Source organism: Macaca nemestrina, chromosome 1 (assembly GCF_043159975.1).
Source record: "Macaca nemestrina isolate mMacNem1 chromosome 1, mMacNem.hap1, whole genome shotgun sequence".
Taxonomy (NCBI): Eukaryota; Metazoa; Chordata; class Mammalia; order Primates; family Cercopithecidae; genus Macaca; species Macaca nemestrina.
The window spans coordinates 100,908,322-100,929,778 of NC_092125.1; the positions used below are offsets into that span (position 1 = coordinate 100,908,322).

The 21,457-nt window shown below is 37.7% G+C and overlaps 2 protein-coding genes and 1 pseudogene across 2 annotated transcripts; 2 read left to right on the forward strand and 1 right to left on the reverse strand.

Moving 5' to 3' along the window:
* Window positions 1–21,457, forward strand: part of LOC105498130 (olfactory receptor 6K3-like) — a 192,457-nt pseudogene that overhangs the window by 155,573 nt on the left and 15,427 nt on the right.
* On the forward strand, window positions 1,817–20,110 carry LOC105498127 (olfactory receptor 6N1). The gene has a single exon (XM_071082942.1). It carries the CDS (start codon window positions 8,876–8,878, stop codon window positions 9,812–9,814), a length of 939 nt encoding a protein of 312 aa, XP_070939043.1. The 5' UTR covers window positions 1,817–8,875; the 3' UTR covers window positions 9,815–20,110.
* LOC105498128 (olfactory receptor 6K6) lies at window positions 17,175–21,281 on the reverse strand. Its single transcript, XM_011769998.2, has 2 exons — window positions 21,172–21,281; window positions 17,175–18,155 (listed from the first exon to the last, which is right to left on the reverse strand). The coding sequence occupies exons 1-2, from the start codon at window positions 21,184–21,186 to the stop codon at window positions 17,196–17,198; spliced, it is 975 nt and encodes a 324-aa protein (XP_011768300.2). The 5' UTR covers window positions 21,187–21,281; the 3' UTR covers window positions 17,175–17,195.

A 21,457-nucleotide genomic window follows, 5' to 3' on the forward strand; every position in this document is an offset into this window, starting at 1 on the left:
AGATAAAATTCAAAGCCTCACCATACTTTATAAGGCTAAACAAAATTCTTCCCTGCCTTCCTCTCCAACATAGACTCATACCTCTTCTCCCTCAGCTCCCTCTTCCCTAGCTACCTGATTACCCTTTCAGGTCTTCAAATACATTACGGATTTTTCTGGCTTCAGGATCTTCACCCTGTTTTTTCCCCAATATTTCATTTGGCTCACTCCTCTTAATTGTGTGATTTTTCTGTTCAAATATCAATTTCCAGTGATGTCTGCTTTGAGAGGACTTCTGAACACTCAGTCTAATTTATGTCACTCATTTTTATCTCTGAAGTGTGTTTTGCTTCTCTTCAAAATATGTATGGCAATTTATGTGTTTGTGGACATTTATGTATGTATAGATACATATAGTTTGTCATTCTTTCCTACAAGCATCTATAAACTAGATTTCGTCTCAAATTATTTCAGTTTTCTAATTTGTTGTATGTCCAGAATCTAGCACAGCACCTAAATAGGATGAGTATTCAATGCAAGTGTAATGAATGAAACATGTAATGAATCTTACCCACACCTGGGTAAGATAATAACATATTTGGCCTTTAACAATGACATAATGATTCTAATCATTACTGAAACTCACTCATCCACAGAATGCATTGGTCTTCCCTAGTTGTACTCACCTGTTTTCTGCACATCCCACCTCAACTTGTCTACATCTGCCTTTTGAATGTCCTTGGATAATACTGGTAGCTGGTCCTTACTTAGTCACTGTGCATCATACTAGGTTATCTTTTCTGGATCTGTATTTATTTTTTTACTCACAGACTTTGGTGGGCCGGTAAGCTATCTCTAGATAATATTCATTTTTAACATGATATGGTTATGTGTAAACATACATTTTCATGTCATTTAAGAAAATGCATAAGTGTAGGATTGCTAGGACGCATGATAAATGTATGTTTATAATTAACTGTCTATCTGTTTTCCAAAGACTAGTGCTTTTTGGGTCCCTCCACTGTGGTGCAATGTGGGGCATGTGTAGTAAAAGTCCATTCAGTCTGGGCAGCTTTCCTGAGCTGTGGGAATGGGCTTGTCATGAACCCCAGGCTTCTGTTTCTCATTGCTGCCTGTCTATGAGTAACAAATCTGCTTTTCTTGATTTGTTATGTGTTTTGTCTCACCAGATTCATGAACTAGGTAGAGAACCTTTGCACATATATGTATGTCCTTTATTCCAAATCCTCCCTGCTGTCATCCACACTATTTTATCATATATTTTTGTAAAATAAACACACAGTACATTGCTACTATTTTTGCTATATACAGTCATTTTCTGTGAACAGTGGTGGTAAAAGACATTACAAGAGGGTGAGAGGTTAGTTAGTACTGAGGAAGTCAATGGAGTTACAGGTTCAAGTCATGTGATAACATAAAAAAGACCGGCAGTTATGTGCTAAAGTCTGCTCATAGTTTTTGAGAAATGATTGACAACTTATTAGAAATTCTGTGGCACCAATAGCTTGGAATCAGATACAGTGGGAGTATTAGCACTATGCCAATCAGCAAATGTTATAAATCAGGGCCTTTTTAAAAATGGTAGGCTATGTCAAAGCTAAACAATGCAGACGCTAAAGTGGTAAGGACAGATTTAATCAGTAATATACAGATATAAAAATATATACACACACACAAACACACACACACACGCACACACACACATAGACATAAATTATTTTGGTAGCTTTGAATTTTCTCAGGCAGGCACTTAAAGAGATGCTAGGATCATCTATGGCCTTGAGCTCTTAGAAACTATGTCAGTGTTTAAGTCTTTTAATACATGTGATGAGGGAGGGAAGGTGGGGAGGGTGGATGAAATAATTTTTGCTGACAGTCTGTAGATTTTGTAAGCCAAGGTTGAGGTTTAGTCAAAAAGAGAACTAGAGTTCAATGAAGTAGAGAATCTTTGTTAGAGGAAAGTCAGTCATTAAACATTTACCCCAACACAAGTAGAGACAGAATAACATTTGGAGGGAGGGTAGCAGAACTGATGGACATATTTTAGGGATAGATGATATTCTAGAAGAATTGATGGACATATTTTAGGAATAGATGATATTCTAGTTCACAGAAAAGAAGTAATTGAAATGAAACTGACAAGGTGGAAAATTTAATTTAAAAGGTAGTGGTTATTTAACCCTTAATTGCCTTATAGGGATTTAGAAAACTTGAATAAACCTTTAGTCATTAAGTAAATAAAATTATTACTTAAACTCTATGTATACAAATCAAAAAACAAAATAATACTTTGACTCAAAAATTATGTTATTAGTTAAAAATCTATTTACCACAAACAAAATATTAAATACTTGCAACTCAGTTTGAAAAAAAAAAATCTTCCAGAAAGAAAGTAGGAGATAGAAAAAAAATATAAACTTGGATGAAGAATATTGAAAGTGTTGGTGGGATGGGGAAAGTGACAAAAATTATTTAATTCTTCTCATAGTTTATATTATAGTTTGTAAGTACCTTTTTACATTATCACATTTGATTATTACTTTTATATGAGGAAAGTAAATCTTCTTTATACTTTTTAAAATTTTTATCTGACAAACAATTATATATGTGATGTTTTGATACATGTATGCAGAGTGGAATGCTCAAATTAGGCTAATTAACATAATCACCTCACATATAGTACTTATGATTTTTATTTTGTGGCAAGAATATTTAAAATCCACCCTTCTGGCAGTATTGCCAACCTAGGCTTAATGAAGTGCCTAATGTCACATAAGTATTTGGAAGAATGGCTGGAACTGAAATCCAGGGTTCTGAAGCAGCACTCTTTACGGAGCAGGTAACATTAGAGTGGAGAGGAGAATGCAGTGTGTAAGACAACATATAACTGCTATAAATATGAGCAACAGACAAGATGAGGAGTCGGCCTTAATGGTATTTATGTCCTCCGTGTCTCCCTGTCCTCACGCTTTCAGGGTCAGAGAAGGTCAGTTACATTTTATAAAGATCCTATCATAATTGAAAGTTGTATGCTTACTCCCAAGTCATGCAATACAGGAACCCATTTGAACCTAGTTTTCACACCAGTTATTGTTATTTACTAAAGGAAGTAATTGCCTTGAGACATGTTCTATCTCAACTTGGACTGGTAGTTATTGTTGTAGTAACTAATAGGTAATGAAGGACTACTAGCTAATGAACTTGCTGTATGTCAGTTCCCTTCCTGAGAGAGCACTTTAGTGACCCCAGGAGGTCTGCTCAGAAGGCCCATGGGCTTCTGCCTCTGTAAGAACCCTATCAAGAATCCAGGTTTTATGGGAGAAGAATTTGTTTTATGGTTTAACTTATTCCCACAGGTTCCATCAAAGTGATAAACTTCAACCCCTCCAGGCCCCTGGAGTGGCTGGGTATAATACTGCAAATGAGACATAGGAAGTGAGCAGGAAGTTCTTTTTGAATTTTAGACTCTGAGTAGTGGCCGGGCTTCCAGAGTTAAGCTGTAGCAGAGCCCTCCCCAGCATCAATCTCTAGGTAAGACTTTATCAAGCAGGTATTTTCATCTTCACATTCCTTCTTAGCCTGATCACTAAGAGACCTAGAAGATTCAGAAATATGGAGAGGTTTTGAATAATCAGGGTCCATAAAACACATAATTCAAACACAGAAACTATTTTAAAAAACAGTTTATTCTGCTTTTCAAATGCTATAGTGAAGAGTCTGGCTTCAAAATTAGTAAATTGACTATATTTTTAATTAACTGTGTAAACTGGAACAAGTCTTCTCCCCTTTCTGGATCCCAGTTTTTTTGGTTGTTGTTTGTTTGTTTTTTTTAAATGAAGACATTGAGTGAGATAATCTCTAAAATTGTATCCCCCTTCTCACCCCCAGATCTTTGGCCCTATGCCTAAACAATTATGAACTATGAATAATGCAGCTGTGGTATCTGAAGAAAATAATTCAAGGCATATATTCTAAAAGCTTCCTAGAATTAGGGGAATAAACTAGGATTTCAATGGACCTAAGTAAGATAAATGTAAATTTGTATATGTGGTAGGTTTTAAGAGAGCCCTGATTCCAATATCAGGAAATGGGAGTAGATGAGTAACCGATGAGTGGAAGAGATACACAAGTCATCTTGATCACCCTCTTTTTCATTACCCACCATAACTCTGATATATCAGGCATTGTGCTAAGTACTCTAGGAGGTACGACATGGTATGAAGTTTCCTCATTAATTTCAAGAAGCTCACAGAGAGTTGCTTTGGAGTGATAAGACATATGCATGGAAAATAATTGCAGTGCATTACAGGATATATTTGGGGGGACAGTGAGAAAGTACTACTGAGAATTTAGAAGTGTGAAAGAACAGTATTTAACTTAGATGGTTAGGGGAAAAAATAACAGACTTGAGCTAGAAAATGGTTCAAGTGTCTTCAGATTGATAAAAGATAAAGCGTATTTCTAGAGAGGGTACACTGCAAACAAAGCAGTCTAGGCTAAATACAGAAACTCACTTGGCAAACACTGAAATTGCTATAATGGTGATGAAAAGAGTATTTGAAAACATGACTCTGGACCAGAGCAGTAGGGTTGTATCACAGAGCAAAGCAAAGAATAATGGTGAAAGCCAGATTTCTGGTCATTGGAAGGGATAGTTGTAAACTAAAGCATTTCAAAAATGGAGAGAACTGTCTTATGGGTCAGGAAGCTTCCAGTGCTGTAAATCCAGGCAGAGGGTGGATGCCCATTTGTGGGGACATGAATTCCTTTATGAGTGAGAAGATACCAGTTTTTGCTGGGCTGACTCAAAATTAGAAACATAAGTACAATATGAAGTTTGATACACATGATTTATCCTTCTATTTTAGCCTTCCTTTTTGTGATATTTAAAGGTCTTTTCTTTTTATGAACTGTTGGAAATATATAATACATTTAAGATATTCTAACAATCCAATGAAGTCCAAAATTATGGGGGCCACTAGAGAGGCATAGTTCCTAAAGCTTTTTTCAACACTAACTTAAGGTTTATCTGTACTAGAAGTTACAATCATAATTAGAAATAATAAAATAAATTTTTTTTAAAAAAGGGAAAACCATCGGTATTTTTGCCATCTTAAAGGGGGTGTGAAGAAGAGAAGGAAATGGTCCAAACCTCTGAGAACTGTGAACTTGTAAGATGAGGGAGTTGGGGGTGCCAGTTTTCCATGGAAAATAATACTTGATCTGATCCTGGTGACTTTGATTGCTTAGGCAGAGTATGGAGGGAGTGAAAAATAGCTGGTCATTAATGAGTGATGATACAATGTATAGTGTGATAATAAGTATTTGGAGTTATGTGGAAACTTTACCTTCTTAGAAAGGAGAGGACAAGATACTGGCTTCTCATATTCAATCTTCTGACCAGCCATCTATGTAGATCTGAAAATTTAGTTAAGGGTTCAGAGTCTAGACAACTCATCTGTGAGTGGGACTGGAGGCCAGAGAAGGAAAGAGGCAGCTCTAGAATAGAACCTTTTATTTATATTTAGAAGGGAAGGAATGTAGAACATCTAGAAAATAAGGGTCTGAGAAGAAGTAGACATTTAGGGATAATCCTTTATAGAAGGCAGGTATTCATCCAAGACTCCAAGGAAACAGAAGGCAGAATTGGGCAGTGGATAGACATGGATATGCAGTGAGAAAAACTAAGACAAAGAAATTTTGGATAATAAAGCAATTGTGCTAAAGCAAAATCATCCATATAAAAGTTTGGCCCAGAAGTAGTTCTCTGGAATCTTAGTAGAGAAACATCCTATATTAAGTCTTGTATTGAGAAAGGCTTTTGTGTATGGGATGGACATGCTCCCTAGGTTTAGAAAAATGCCAAGAAAAATCAGAGTAAACAAAGTTAGTCTGGATTAATTTTAGGATCCTGGAGAGGGAAGAAATGATAAGAAGACTGGAAGGCAGAAAGAGAAGACTCGGTGTCTTTTGTAACTCTTGGCCTTTGCACAAGCACTCCCTTTTGTTTCAAATACTGTTTTTTCATTTTTCCATCTAAAAAATTCTGACACTTTATTCACTTCAAATAAAAATTATATATTCTGGCAAGGCAAGGTGGCTTATGCCTGTAATCCCAGCACTTTTAGAGGCCAAAGCAGGTGGATCACTTGAGCCCAGGAATTCAAGCCCAGCCTGAGCAACATGGCTAAACCCCGTCTCTACCAAAAACACAAACATTTGCTAGGCGTGGTGGCGCATACCTGTAGTCCCAGCTACTTGCAAAGGCAGAGGCGGGAGGATTGCATGAGCCAGGGAGGTCAAGGCTACAGTGAGCAGAGATCCTGCCACTGCACTCCAGTCTGGGTGATAGAGTGAGATGCTATCTCCAAAAATAATAATAATAATAAAGTCTGTATTCTATGAAATTTTCCTGATGTATCTCCATATCCAGCCCATGGCTCGTAACTCCTACTACATATGCAAATTAGCAGTTATCTTAATTGATTTGCATATTAATTACATAAATATTTATTGAGTTGTTGTAACTATATTTCAGACACGGCTCTAAGGACTCGACATACACCAGTAAACAAAATAGAAAAGAAAAAAAATCTTTGCCCTTAAGGAACTTATACTCTCAAAGAGGAGAGAACCAATAAACAATAGGAATAAGAAATAAGTACATTTTACAGGTTAGAACATGATAAGTCCTCTGGAAAAAAAGTTAAAAGTTAAGTAGAGAAAGGCAATAGCAGTACGGAATATGGATGTAAGGATGGAGGCACACTGCTGTTATATAGGGTGGCCCAGGTAGTTGAGCTGGTGAAATTTGAGCAAAGATAAAATCAATGAAAGAGCTATCCAAATGGTGAAAGAGACTCAAGAAGAAGAAAAGAGCTACAGCAAAGGTTGTTAAATGATATGTCACTGAACACATTTGATCAATGGAAATGCAGAACCTAATTTAAAATTTAACAGGATCACTCTGCTGTGTTAAGATGAGGCTACAAGCGGACAAATGCAAGTAGGGAGATCTGTTAGGAGTCAATTACAGTAATAGAGGTAAGATAAAAGTGACTTGGACCAAGGTGGTAAAACACAGTCAGTTCCTGGATATATGAGAGAAAGACAGAAACAAGGATGACTGCAGGAGTTTAGTCTGTCAGTTGGAAGATTGCAATTGCCATCATTTGTGATGGGGAAGACTAGGGGTAGAGCCCCCAGGAGTTCAGTTTGAGATGGCTCTTAGACTTACAAGAGGAGATGTGAGTAGGTAGTGAAATATATGAGTCTGGAGTAGGGGAGAAAAATATTGCCTGAGATATGGATTTAGATGTCTTCAACACATTTATAGTGTTTAAAGCTCTGGTATTGGATGGCATTAGCAGATGATTTGAGTTTATATAGAAGAGGAAAGAAAAGATTAAACATGGACCATGGGCACTGTGACATTGAAAGGGTGGGGCATGGAGGAGAAACTAATGATGCAGAATGAGAAAGAATGACTAATAAGATAGAAAGTAACCAAAAGTATAGTACCCTGAGAATCAAGTGAAGGAAGTGTGTGAACAGGCAGGATAAATCAACACTGTCAAGATACATAGATAGTCGAAATAAGCTGAAGAGTGAGAAATGACCGTTGGATCCAGGAAATCTTAGATAATTAATGTTTATGAGAAAGGAGGTTTTAATGGCGTGGTGGTAATGCAAATCTAATTAGAGTGGGTTTAAGAAGGAATTTAAAGAGAGACATTAAAGGCAATGCATATAGCCGACTCTTGGAAGAGTTTTCTTTTAGGGACATAGAAATAGAGCAGTGGCTGTGGGATGAGTAAAGAGAAAGAATTTAAGGCTCTTGCTTTGTTGTTTGTTTAGTAAATGAGAATAATAGCAGGTTTTTACGTTGATCGAGTATTCCATGAAAGAGTTGTATAATAGTTAGTTGTTTCTCTATACTCTGTATTAGAATATTAGTTTGTTAGCATCAGGTGTCACATTTTATTTATCTGTTTAGTCCCTGTTCTAAGTATAATACCTAGAGTACTGAAAATACTCAATTGTTGTTACATGGACTTCAACACAGCAGAGCATGTATATGTAATATCTACAGAAGCAATAAACCAGAAAAGAGCATTTGAAGTTGATAGAGGGGGAAATGGCAGGAAGAATTGATGAAGTGGCCACAGTCTGAAGTTGAAATGCAGAAATATAGATTTTCCTCCTGTCTTTCTTTGGCTCTTTTATTTACTACAACCTTCTTATTTTTGACTGGAGCTCTCACCAGTGTCCAAAAGAGGTCTAAATTCTGACCTACATGCCCCTGAAAGATGCTAGCAGACTTGAGTTCTCATAAAGGAATAGGAGGGAGCAGAAGGGAAAATAGTTGATTCTTTGGTAGCCAGAAAGTTGAAGAAGAAAACAAATTAAAATAAGAAGTTAGAAAATAATATTCAAATTATATCTATTTGGTCCAGTACAGTATCAATATATTATCAGTATAAATGATGATTTGTATCTTAGACGAACAATATGTATAAATGTTAATATATACCTTGGATTAGAAACACTTAAATTTCTAAAATCTATATAGATTCTACTGAGAAAATCAACTGGGTTACAGGATGGATTAGGAAGGCCAAAAATGAGCTGTGTTAGTCAGGGAAGACTAAACATAAAGGTGAATAGTCTGAAGGAGGCTGTTGACAGGAAGGGCAGGGACGCATGGAATTGAAATGTTGACCTCTCAAAGCATTTATTGAGAGGGTTTTACTTTGGAGGTGAGTGAAGGGAGGGCAATAGTAATTTGAGGGTTGCCTTCTTGTTAGAACCTCTATAGTTCAACTTTCTTTCCTGTCCTTCCACACTTCACATCTAGGGACATGAATGGTGAGCAATGGACACAGGGAACTGGAGCCAGGTAACAGAATTCATCATCCTGGGCTTCCCCCATCTCCAGGGAGTCCAGATTTATCTCTTTCTCCTGTTGCTTCTCGTTTATCTCACAACTATGTTGGGAAACCTGCTGATATTCCTGGTGGTCTGCCTGGACTCCCAGCTTCACACACCCATGTACCACTTTATCAGCATTCTCTCCTTCTCAGAGCTTGGCTATACAGCTGCCACCATCCCTAAGATGCTGGCAAACTTGCTCAGTGAGAAAAAGACCATTTCGTTCTCTGGGTGTCTCCTGCAGATCTATTTCTTTCACTCCCTTGGAGCAACTGAGTGCTATCTCCTGACAGCTATGGCCTACGATAGGTATTTAGCCATCTGCCGGCCCCTTCACTACCCAACCCTCATGACCCCAACACTCTGTGCAGAGATTGCCATTGGCTGTTGGTTGGGAGGCTTGGCTGGGCCAGTAGTTGAAATTTCCTTGATTTCATGCCTCCCATTCTGTGGCCCTAATCGCATTCAGCACATCTTTTGTGATTTCCCTCCTCTACTGAGTTTGGCTTGCACTGATACGTCTATAAATGTCCTAGTAGATTTTGTTATAAATTCATGCAAGATCCTAGCCACCTTCTTGCTGATCCTCTGCTCCTATGTGCGGATCATCTGCACAGTGCTCAGAATTCCCTCAGCTGCCGGCAAGAGGAAGGCCGTCTCCACGTGTGCTTCCCACCTCACTGTGGTTCTCGTCTTCTATGGGAGCATTCTCTTCATGTATGTGCGGCTGAGGAAGAGTTACTCACTGGACTATGACCGGGCCCTGGCAGTGGTCTACTCAGTGCTCACACCCTTCCTCAATCCCTTCATCTACAGCTTGCGCAACAAGGAGATCAAGGAGGCTATGAGGAGGCAGCTAAAGAGAATTGGGATATTGGCATGAGTTGGGGCTGGGAGTAGGCCAAGGCTGGACCTGAGGGTATGGTGACCGCAGGGATCAACAGTGGCCAGAGACGAGAAACCAAAAATTCAGTGCTTTTCTATGTGGGGTCGTGCAGCTGCAGCAAGTGCTGACTGACTTTCAGTGTTACAGCGACCTTCATACTGTCTGCTGGAGCCACATTCGGTTTGAGACCAGAGACTAGGGAAAGTACACATCCCTTCAACATGATGTGGTGCAGTGATTTTCAAAACTCAGATGTTTATGTATCATACTTAGGATTTTTTAAAATTTGTGTCTTACCTATTTTATATATATAGGCATTTTTCAAATTTACTTCACTTAATGTAAATATAGTCAGTCATGTCCTAAACAAAATGTGCTAAATAAAATTTAGAATATGAAATTCATGATGTTTTTTGTACCACTTGTAATCATTTCATGTGGAGAAGACTGGTACAGTAGAAAAAAGCATGTTTTTTGAACTCACATATATCTGGATTTAAATCATATTTTGTTCAGTCACTTGCTAAATACTTAATCTTTAGAAAGTAACTTAGCATCTCTGAGTCTTAATTTCATTATTTGATAACGATATTTTCTTGAAGAGTCTTTTGAATATTAGTGTTAAGATTTGTAAACCACAGTGCACAGTGTCTGACATGTAGGTGATAGTAAATAAATAAGGACTTATTTTTATTTTATTCTGCAAGACCTCTCATCATTACTCTGAGTCTTAGAACAATATCTAGTAAAACATAAATAAACAAAAATACTTTCCAGGTGTTTTCCCCAAAGGAAAGGAGCAAACTAGCCAGATGGAATACTTGTATAGTATACAAGTATAGTGTACTTGAAAAGTATAGTTTGTCACAGTTCTGTTTGGACAAGTTTCATGTACCTGTCTTAGTGGTCCTAATATCTATGCCCAGTGTAATGTAAGAAAGTATGGGAGTCGAATCAGTGGCAAGAAATAGGATTACTTTTACGTTAGACCATTTCTTTATTTAAGAGATGGCTAATTATTTCTTGAAACGTGAAAAATAATTCTAAAGTGTAGCATATGAAAGATCTGGGGATTTAATTAATAGCTAATATTATGTATTCTTTATGTGTCCTTCCACGAATGGAGGATCAAATATTAGCTATGAGAAATCTTTGAATTCTATAGAACTTCCTAAGAAGATCACAAAGTATTTTTAACACCACACTTTTAAAGGTATTCATCCATCCATACATTCAATTTAACACGTTTATTTAGCTCTTACTATATATCAGACTCAGTGTCAGCCCTACAAAAGCAATGAACAAGACATATATATGTCCAGGTCCTATCTTTAGGGTGTTTTAAAAGAGTTGAGAATATAAATGTTAAAATTACAATTAATTTATAATTAGTTATAATTAATTATAATTGCAGGAAGTAGTATTAAGATAAACATGCATTCTTTCCTTGAGAAAGTTGCATTTAAACTGAAAACTGAAGAATAAGTCAGTTAGCCATTTTTATGAAAGCATGCATAGCAACTATTGTATCTATTCTGAAATATTAGAAATTCAGAACTTGGTAGATGAAACAACTTGCCAAAACTATTGAGTAAGTCAGAGTCAGGGACTCTGAATTAAGAAAAGTATTCATCCTTCCAGGCTAGGTTTCTCTAATCTTTAAAAGGACCAGGGAAGGAAAGGAAAAGGACTAAGATATAAAAGTAATAGTTTAAAACCTAACAACCAGGTTATGGGTTTGGAAACAAAAATGCAGTGGCTGAGCGGCTGCCAGGGTTGCTTTGTTCCTTGGAACTTCCCTCCCTGTTTAAAGAAAATGATTTAAACTGAGAGAATGATGTTCTTTGCCCCAGTTTTAGAGAAGCATCGTTTAACCTCATACTCTGAGAATTTTTGACTCTTTCACTAAAGCATTCAATTACAAGACTGATAATTTTCCAAGTCCAAAATAAAAATAACTGTGTCTTATGAAAGTTAATAAATTTCTAACATGAAGGAACAATGCTGCATCATAAATGGGACTCTACTTCTTTCTATTTTATTTTTTTTTTGGAGTTGGGGTCTTACTCTGTTGACCAGGTTGGAGTGTATTGATCACTGCAGCCTCAAACTCCTGGCCTCAAGCAATCCTCCCTCCTCAGCCTCCTAAATAATTGGTGTTACAGGCATGAACCATAGCATTTTCTACCTGTGAAATGGTAAATTGCTGTTTTGTTTGCATCAAAATATTATGTAATGGTTTCAGTTCTTGGCCCTGAGAAAGTCATTTTGTGAAATTTGGGGAACTCAGCTATTGCTACTAGGATTTCAGAAAGCAGAAACTAAAGATTTAATAGCATCCTCTGGACTTTTCCAACATGTTGGCCCTATAAGTAATTTTTGTCTCATAACAATAGTAAAAAATAACTGCTAAACATTATAGGCACTGTGCTCAGTATTTTTATATGTATATACGATTATATATATATAACATATATTATATATGTAGTCTTTACAATCTATGAAACTCCCATAATATATATAGAAATATTAAGACCCAGAACACCTGTGTCAGTTTTCAAGGTTGTAAAGCTGGTTAGTGGAAAAGCCATGATTAATCTTTAGACATTAGGATTTTGAAGTTCTCAGTCTTAATGAGACCTTAAGTCTACTCTAATAAAGAGAAGCTTTCTGGTTATTGGAACTAGTTAACAATGGGAAAGCCACCTTAGTTAAATGTTCAAGCAGAGGCTAAATTACCTTTTTTGTCATATGCTGATGAGGAGTTCACATATTTAGATGTAGAAAAAAATAGATGTCTTTTTTTAACTTTTATTCTAAGTTCAGGGGTACATGTGCAGGTTTGTAATATAGGTAAACTTGTGTCATAGAGGTTTGTTGTACAGATTATTTCATGACCCAGGGATTAAGCCTAGCACCCATTAGTTATTTTTTCTGCTCCTCTCCCTCCTCTCACTCTCCACTTTCTGGAAGTTTCCAATGTGTGTTGTTCCCCTCCATACGTCCATGTGTTCTCATCATTTAGCTCCCACTTATAAGTGAGAACATGCAGTACTCGGTTTTCTGTTCCTGTGTTAGTTTGCTGAGGATAATGGCCTCCAACTCCATCAATGTCCCTGCAAAGAATATGGTCTCATTCCTTTTTACGGCTGCATGGTATTCCATGGTGTGTATGTACCACATTTTCTTTACCCAGTCTATCATTGATGGGCATTTGGGTTGATTCCATGCCTTTACTACTGTGAATAGTGGTTCAGTGAACATACATGTGCATGTGTCTTTATAAAAAAAATGCTTTATATTCCTTTGGGTATATATGCATCTGACAAAGGTCTAATATCTGACATCTATAAGGAACTTAAACAAATTTACAACAGAAAACAAACAGCCCGATTAAGAAGTAGGCAAAGAACATGAACAGATACCATCTCACACCAGTTAGAATGGCTATTATTAAAATGTCAAAAAATAATAGATGGTGGCGAGACTGCAGAGAAAAAGGAATGCTTATACACTGTAGATGGGAGTGTAAATTCGTTCAGCCATCGTGGAAGACAGTGTGGTGATTCTTCAAAGACCTGAAGACAGAACTAGATGTCTTCCAAGGTAACTTCAGGTTCAGAGCAAATGAGGACAAATGACAATTCTTTTACACAGATGACCTTAAGGAAAAGGTAAGAATGCCAAACTAATAGGAGAGAGCACTATACTGAACTAAGGCTGGCACTAAGAAGAAATTAAGAGGGGTACCTAAAAATAAAGTACTGAAGGATCTGGATAGACTTATTATTTTAGCCTGGCTCCTTTGAGTTCTGTTTCCACTTGGGTGGCAAGTTTTCCATTCTTTACTCCTTCTCCTTCTGTTATCTTAGGCCGATATGTGCATTGCTTATCATTGACCTCAAAGGCTGACCCTTCTCACTCTGTCTCATTTCTTCCCACAGGCCTTGATCCACCAATTCTCTCAGCCAGCCCAACCTGTCAGTCAGTTGGTGCACTAGCCAAGAACAAAGCTTGGATAGTTGACAGATAAACTGCAGAATTATATACTGTGTTCTGGCAATCAGAAGGATGAGAAAACGTTTCTGCTATAAGTGAACCCCTACTTAGTCTAATGAGAGATGTGGGACAAACAAAACTATATTAATAGCAAGAGAAACAAAAAGAAAAAAAAAACATATCAAAATAAGGGCCAATATTGGTCCTAAAATCAGTGCCAGAGATATTAGTGTGAGGAATCTTTCTTAAAGACTGCAGTAGTTTGGAACCAGGTTGAGAAGCTGGGGGCAACAGTATTAAAAAGTAATTATTTCTGAGGTTCAGTCATAAAGGTTAAGGATATCTTTGTGAAAAGAATCAATGTGCAAGGTTGAGAGAGAGAAGAGAATTAAAAAGGGTACACATCTAAAGAGGTTTCAAACACACACAAAAAAACTTCAGAAGGTTTAGAGGAAATAAAATGGCCTAGGGTTGGGAACAATGAGTCCATAGGGATTATCTCATCTCATGACAAGAAAAACATTAAATGTTATGGGTAATGACATTCTCATTAATAGCAGCAATAATGATTCATTAGACTCCAAGGCCTCCAAAGGCAAGACCACTCATATGATAGCCACTAAGTGAATCCTCTGCACCTAACAGGGTGCCATAGAATTTCTACTCAAACTTTTAAAAAATAAATAAATCTTGATGACTCGAGGAATAAACCCTTTCACCACTTAACATATGATAATTTGTCATTGCATTTACTTATTGAATACCATATTTCCTTTAGAACTTTTCTTAAGTTTTGGGATTAGGATGAAAGCCTGTGAACTAGGTATGAGATCATGGTCAATAAAGACATGGCTCTGGGACCAGACATAATGAATTTCTGCCTTAGATTCAAAATAATTATCTCTGTGTACTTGGACTAGTTATTGCAACTCTGTGTATCATGTTTCTCATGTAAAACGTTCAGATTTATTAAATAGAATTGTTGATGATAAATGAGATAATACATGTTAGGAAATTGTTAAAAATGAGTATTAAATAGCCTCAGGACTAGAAATGATCTTAGTGATCATCCAGCACAGCTGTTCCTAAATCTTACCCATCATCTGAATTTTCTGGGAGATTTTTAGAAATGCAAAAGGCCAGGCTTCACTTTCAGATTTTCTGAACCACAAATGTTAATGATCGGTTTGAGCAATCACTGATCTAATCCAACCACATAATTATAGAGGAAGCTAAAGGCCAGCAAATTAAGTGGATCATCCAAAATGGCACAACTTAGTGTCAGAAAAAGGTATAAAATACGGTCCTTAAATCTTCTTGTCCCATAGTCTTTCCATGATGCCACAATCACATGAGGGCTGGGGAATTCATGGAGGAAAGAATCATTAACTCCTAGGACTCATTGAAAACTGGTAAGGTTTCATTAAACTTTGGGGAAAAGAAGTTTGCATAATTTAGCTTTTTGAACATCAAGTAAATTACACAAACTTATATATTTATTGGGGACAGAGAATACAGTAGAGTACCTAAGGTTAAATCCCAGCTCTGTCACTATGTATATGACCTTAGGCAAGTCATTCTTCTGTGACCTTTAGTTTCAAGATTTAAATAATAGTGATCCCTGACCCATTTACTTCAGGGTATTTTAGATTTCAAGAGGATTTATACCTGTGAAAATATTTTAAATAGTAATGTGCTCAAGACATGTAGTAGACTGTTATTAATTTTTGTGGAACCCCTTGGGGTCTAAAATTCTGTAACACATCATGTACATAATCAGTTCACGTTTGCTGAAATGAGTTTGGGAATTAAATGGGCTAAAAGTGGAGAAGACCAATCTCTAGTATCAGGAAACGATTTATTTATATGGAATGCCAAATGACAGGGGATGCATTTCCAGAAAGGGTATTGGGGAAGTTAGCAGTAGCAATTCTCAGAACTTTCTTGTCTGTCATACCTCTTCTATTCTGCTTCCCGGCTCCACTAGCATGTCACGTCACTGAAGAGACTAGCAGGAGCCTCGCTGCTAGAGTGCAAGGAGGAAGCCAACCTGTGTTAAAAGCAAGAGAGTCCATCTATACTGCTTCAGCTACCACAAGCATAGTATGGGCATTGACGTAAACGGGCCATCCACTTACCATCCACAGCCTGTATACAGCAGTTTGTTGCGGGAAGTCAGGGACCCCAAACAGAGGGACCGACTGAAGCTGTGGCAGAAGAACATAAATCGTGATGATTTCATGGACATTTATTAGTCCCCCAAATTAATACTTTTATAATTTCTTGCACCTGTTTTTACTGCAATCTCTGAACATAAATTGTGAAGATTTCATGGACACTTATCACTTCCCCAATTAATACCCTTATGATTTCCTATGCCTGTCTTTAATCTCTTAATCCCATCATCTTCATAAGCCGAAGAGGATGAATGTCTCCTCAGGACCCTGTGTTGATTGCGTTAACTGCACAAATTGTTTGTAGAGTGTATGTGTTTGAACAATATGAAATCTGGGCATCTTGATAAAAGAACAGGATAACAACAATGTTCAGGGAACAAGAGAGAGAAGACTTCTGACTGCCTGGGAGCCAGACGGAACAGAGCCATATTTCTCTTCTTTCAAAGGCAAATAGGAGAAATATCGCTGAATTCTTTTTCTCAGCAAGGAACATCCCTGAGAAAGAGAATGCACCCTGAGGGTAGGTCTATAGACGGCCCCCTTAAGGCGGCTGCCTTTTACAGTCAAAGCTGAAGGGATGAAATAAGCCCCAGTCTCCTGTAGCGCTCCCAGGCTTATTAGGATGAGGAAATTCCTGCCTAATAAATTTTGGTCGGATTATCTGCTCTCAAACCCTGTTTCCTGATAAGATGTTATCAATGACAATGCATGCCCGAAACTTCATTAGCGATTTTAATTTTGCCCCATCCGGTGATCCTGTGATCTCGCCCTGCCTCCATTTGCTTTGTGATATTTTATTACCTTGTGAAGTATGTGATCTCTGTGACCCACACCCTATTCGTGCACTCCCTCCCCTTTTGAAAATCGCTAATAAAAACTTGCTGGTTTTATGGCTCAGGGAGCATCATGGATCCTGCCGATGTGTGATGTCTCCCCCGGACACCCAGCTTTAAAATTTCTCTCTCTTGTACTCTTTCCCTTTGTTTCTCAAACCAGCCAAGATTCTTAGGGAAATAGAAAGAAAAGAACCCATGATAAATATTGGGGGTGGGGTTTTCCCCTGATAGCAGTTTATCATTCTTTTAAAAAATAATAGAACAAGTAGCTGTAGCAATAGGAAAAGAGGGTCGACATGGAAAAGATAAGTAAACAGTGAAATTTTGCTCTTCCAAGAGGCTTTTTAGAGTCTCCAGGATCTGTATCTATTTCCCAGCCCAACTAGCCCTCTTCTGATAGTGGAAAAGCCTTCCAATAGCCTCTTTCATGTCCTTGTTTCTCAGGCTATAGATGATGGGGTTGAAAAAGGGAGCAAGGATAACAAAGGTGACAGCAATTGCTGTGTCCCAAAACACTGAGTAGGTGGCTGAGAATCTCAAATACATGACAGCCACACTGCCAAAAAATAGCAAGAAAACAGTAAGGTGAGCAGCACAGGTGGAAAAGGCCTTGTGACGACCTTCAGTTGAGTGCATTCCCAGAATCACCATAATAATCCGGATGTAGGATAGAGCAATGACCAGGAAGGAGGCTACAATTTCCACTGCATGGATGGCATCCACAATGACCACTAGGGATGTATCTGTGCAGGCCAAGCTCAGCACAGGTGTGAAATCACAGAATATCTGGTGGATCTGGTTGGAGCCACAGAAAGGCAAGGTGGCAATCCATGCAATCTCAGGAAGCACAAGGAGGAAGCCACAGAAGCAGGATCCAACTGTCAGCTGGATACAAAGCTTGGGAGTCATGATGGCTGGGTAACGGAGAGGATTGCATATAGCTAGGTACCTGTCAATGGCCATTGCTGTCAGGATACAGCCTTCTGCGATACCAAGTGAGTGGAAAAAGTACATCTGCAGGAGGCAGCCAGCCACGGAGATGCTCTTCTGCTCACTGATTAGGCAGGACAGCATCTTGGGGATGGTGGTTGTGGTATAGCAGATCTCCAGGAAGGAGAGGACACTGATAAAGAAATACATAGGGGTGTGCAGGGCCATGTCCAACTGGATGACAATGAACATTATTAGATTTCCAGTTAGGATGAATCCATAGATGAGAAGCAAGGGAATAAAGAATGAGAGTCCACCTCTTTGAGGATGCAGGAATATAGAGAAGAGGAACTCAGTCACCATTGTCTGATTCCCACTGGCCATCAACTGTGTCATCTGTGAAGACAGAAGAGGAAACAAGAGACTCCTAGAATTGGAATGTTGATTCCCCACTGAATATTGCTTCATTCCTTTCTGTAATGAGTTACTCAACTTGATTCTGGAATCCTGAAGAGACCAGTTAGAAATGTCTCTTAAGCTTTACGTCCATTCTAAAATTATCTGAAATATTTGCTGTTGGACCCCTAAATACCTTTTTGTTTTCTGGTAAACATCTTCAACTGATGTGCAAAAAGCAAAGCAACACACAAATTTCATTATCTGGAAATATTTTCTGTAGGTTTGGTCATTTTTAAATTTCTGCTTCTGTCCCTCTGTTTTTAGCCTTAAAATTTGTACCTTCATTTAAAACTATTTTTTTACTCTTGTTCTTCAGAAAAGTTATTAATTTAAACATACATTATTGGAGCTCTTTTTCCAGCAATTTTTTATGTTGCTGCCCATCTTCCCCAGCACTGATATCTAGCCTGAGCCTATCTAAATAATTCATCTTTATAGCCTTGTCTTTTTTTCTGTTGGTTTCATAGTAGCATGTCTGTTCCTCATCCAATGGTAAGCACTCAGAAATCAGAAAATATTCCTTTTTGCATCTTCTGCTTTCTCTGTAACTCCCCTCTCTCTTTCTCCCATATCAGTTGTTGATATTGATAGCTGCTCCAACTAAAAATCTTTCCAGAATTGCCTTGCAGCTGATTAATGGCCATTGATTTCTGGTCAAGCAAATAATTCCATCTCCACAGACATCATCCCTCCCATGAAGGCCATATCTAAAAGCCAGAGTAAGAAAATCATTCTGAAATTTTAAAAATTAGTTTTATTGTAACTATGGCTGCCTTGGGAAAGAAGTATCACAGAAATCAGCTGCAATGGGAATCAAACCAACATCTGTTTGTGAGGATTAAAAGGCAACTAAACTTTTTGTAAGGCTAACTAAATGTAGTGATAGCAATTAACATTACCTCTCACGTTGACTATGTTATCTTCTTTTTCACTGATCTTCTTTACCTCTAATGAGTCATTCTACAGATGAATATTCCCAGCATCTTTCTTTACTGCCCCTCTTTTATTTTCTTCAAAAACATTCAGGGATAAAGCTCCAAAGTATTAGCCTCTGATAACCATTGCCTTCTCTAATCAGGTTCCCATCAAATTTTGGAGCCAAGTATCCTACATTTTCAGTAGCTCAACCATATAAGACTAATGTCATGCATTTCTGTTTTTGCTTATGCCATTCCTTCGTTCCATTTTCTTGGTATCCTCCTATTGGAATCCTAGGTGTCAATATCTACTAAATGTCCCCATTGTTGTGGAAGTGTCATTGATCCTTCATGCCAAAAGTAACCACTCTTTCTTCTGACTCTTAAGAGGAGTACTATTTTTTCCCTTTCATGACATCTAATACATCTGTCCTTGCATTTTAAATATTTGCCTATCAGCATTATCTTCCACAAGGGAACTGAAAGCTCCTAGAATGAATCATATAAGAGAAATGAATTAGTGTTATTGAAATGTTGCCTTGTAGTGGTTATGGTCATGATCCTGGGCATTTTACATATTTTACTTTACATATTTTATCTCATTTTTCTCTCTATTATAGAGAGATGGTTGTCAATTTTTTTACAGCTAGAAAAATTGAGAACAAGAGAGAAGAAATAACTTGTCCACATTTACATAGCCAGGATCCAAAGCAATAACTTGGATGCAGGTCTCTTTGCTGTAGAAGTTCAAGACTATCCTGAGTGTCACAATGAGAAATATAGCTCAGGACTCATTGGCCATTCTATCTGTTTTCTACTCTGAGTACCTCAGTATATTTAGGACTGTCTTGGGTGTGAGGTGAGAAAGTTGACATGGTTTCTTCAATAGGTCGAAAGCAGATACAAATAAATTCATTTCAGACTAGGAAAATTAATTATTATTATTATTATTATTAATTTTTTTTTGAGACGGAGTCTTGCTCTTGTTGTCCAGGCTGGAGTGCAATGGCGCAATCTCACCTCACTGCAACCTCTGCCTCCCAGGTTCAAGCGATTCTCCTGTCAGACTAGGACAATTACATTTTAAAAGATGCCTCTGCCTTGCACCTTAAACTTTGAGGAAGGTAGTTACTTGTTCCCATGCAAGGGAACTTCCAAGGGAAAAAGCAACAGTGCTCAGCAGAAAGACAGAACCTTTAAGAGGAAAGGTATAAAAGATGGGAGTTGTCTTCTGACTAAAACATCCACTTCTCTGTCCTTCCTATGTTTTTCTTTTCTAAGCCATTGAATAATCATGCTGAGCAATCATTATAGAGAATAGGGAAGGACAGAGAAGGAAACATAGGGCTATACCAAAAGACAAGAAAATAGGTGCTAAGTGGCTCATAAAAGCCAAACAGAGTGACTACTTTGTTGCTGTATGCATGGGGCCCTTCTCAGTAGTAAAGCTGCATCATTATTCATCGTTCGTACATTTATTCAACTAGTATTCATATATTGATTGATCTTCTGCTATGTCAATGATGCCATAGGTTCAAGGGCTATACAAACGTAAATAAATATTATTCTTGTTCCCGAAATACATAAAGAACATCAATACAATCCTATTGCTAAAGATATTTCATAGGGTCTAAGGAGTTCAACCTAAAATTATTTCTTGTGTAATGTAGAAACACTTGAATTAGATTAGACTTGACTTTGAAGAAAAGCAGTAACTTCCTCTGTGACTCTTCAAGAATCCACAATTATTAGGGTTTCAATAGGATTTTAATGTCTAAAAGACCTTAGACATTAACAGTATCTTCATATTGTTAGCTGAACCATATTCTTTCTGATATCCCTTCCAGATTTCATTTACCCTTATTATAATGTTTTACTCATGTAACAAAGTTCTTAAAATATGACACTTTGCCATGAAAGAGTAGGGCAACAGTTGGGTTCTGAAGAGTTGAAGATATAAGGAAGCTATTGGGCAGGCAAAGTAGAAATAAAAGGAGGTTGGAGGATGCCCTTTCAAGGCAGTCTTTAGTACTTACCCTGCCTGACACCATGAGAATGCTCCTCAAAATCTCTGCAGCCACCTGCCTCTTCTCCTAGCTCGACAATAAGGGTACAAATGTCTCTGGAGCCTCTTCCAGGAATAGCTAGAATGGAAAGATGGTCTTTCCTGGGAGTTTCTCTTTGGATGATGCAATGTCTAAAGGAAAATTATGTATCTTTCTCTTCCCTCTAAGGGACAAATTAGGAAAAAAATGTTACATCATAATTAGACATTCCCCAGGGTCAGGTTTCAAAAGTTGTCCTGGGACTTTTTACAAAACT

Excerpts from the sequence above, each read along its gene's own strand:
- LOC105498127 (XM_071082942.1), top strand. The coding sequence starts at position 8,876 with ATGGACACAGGGAACTGGAGCCAGGTAACAGAATTCATCATCCTGGGC.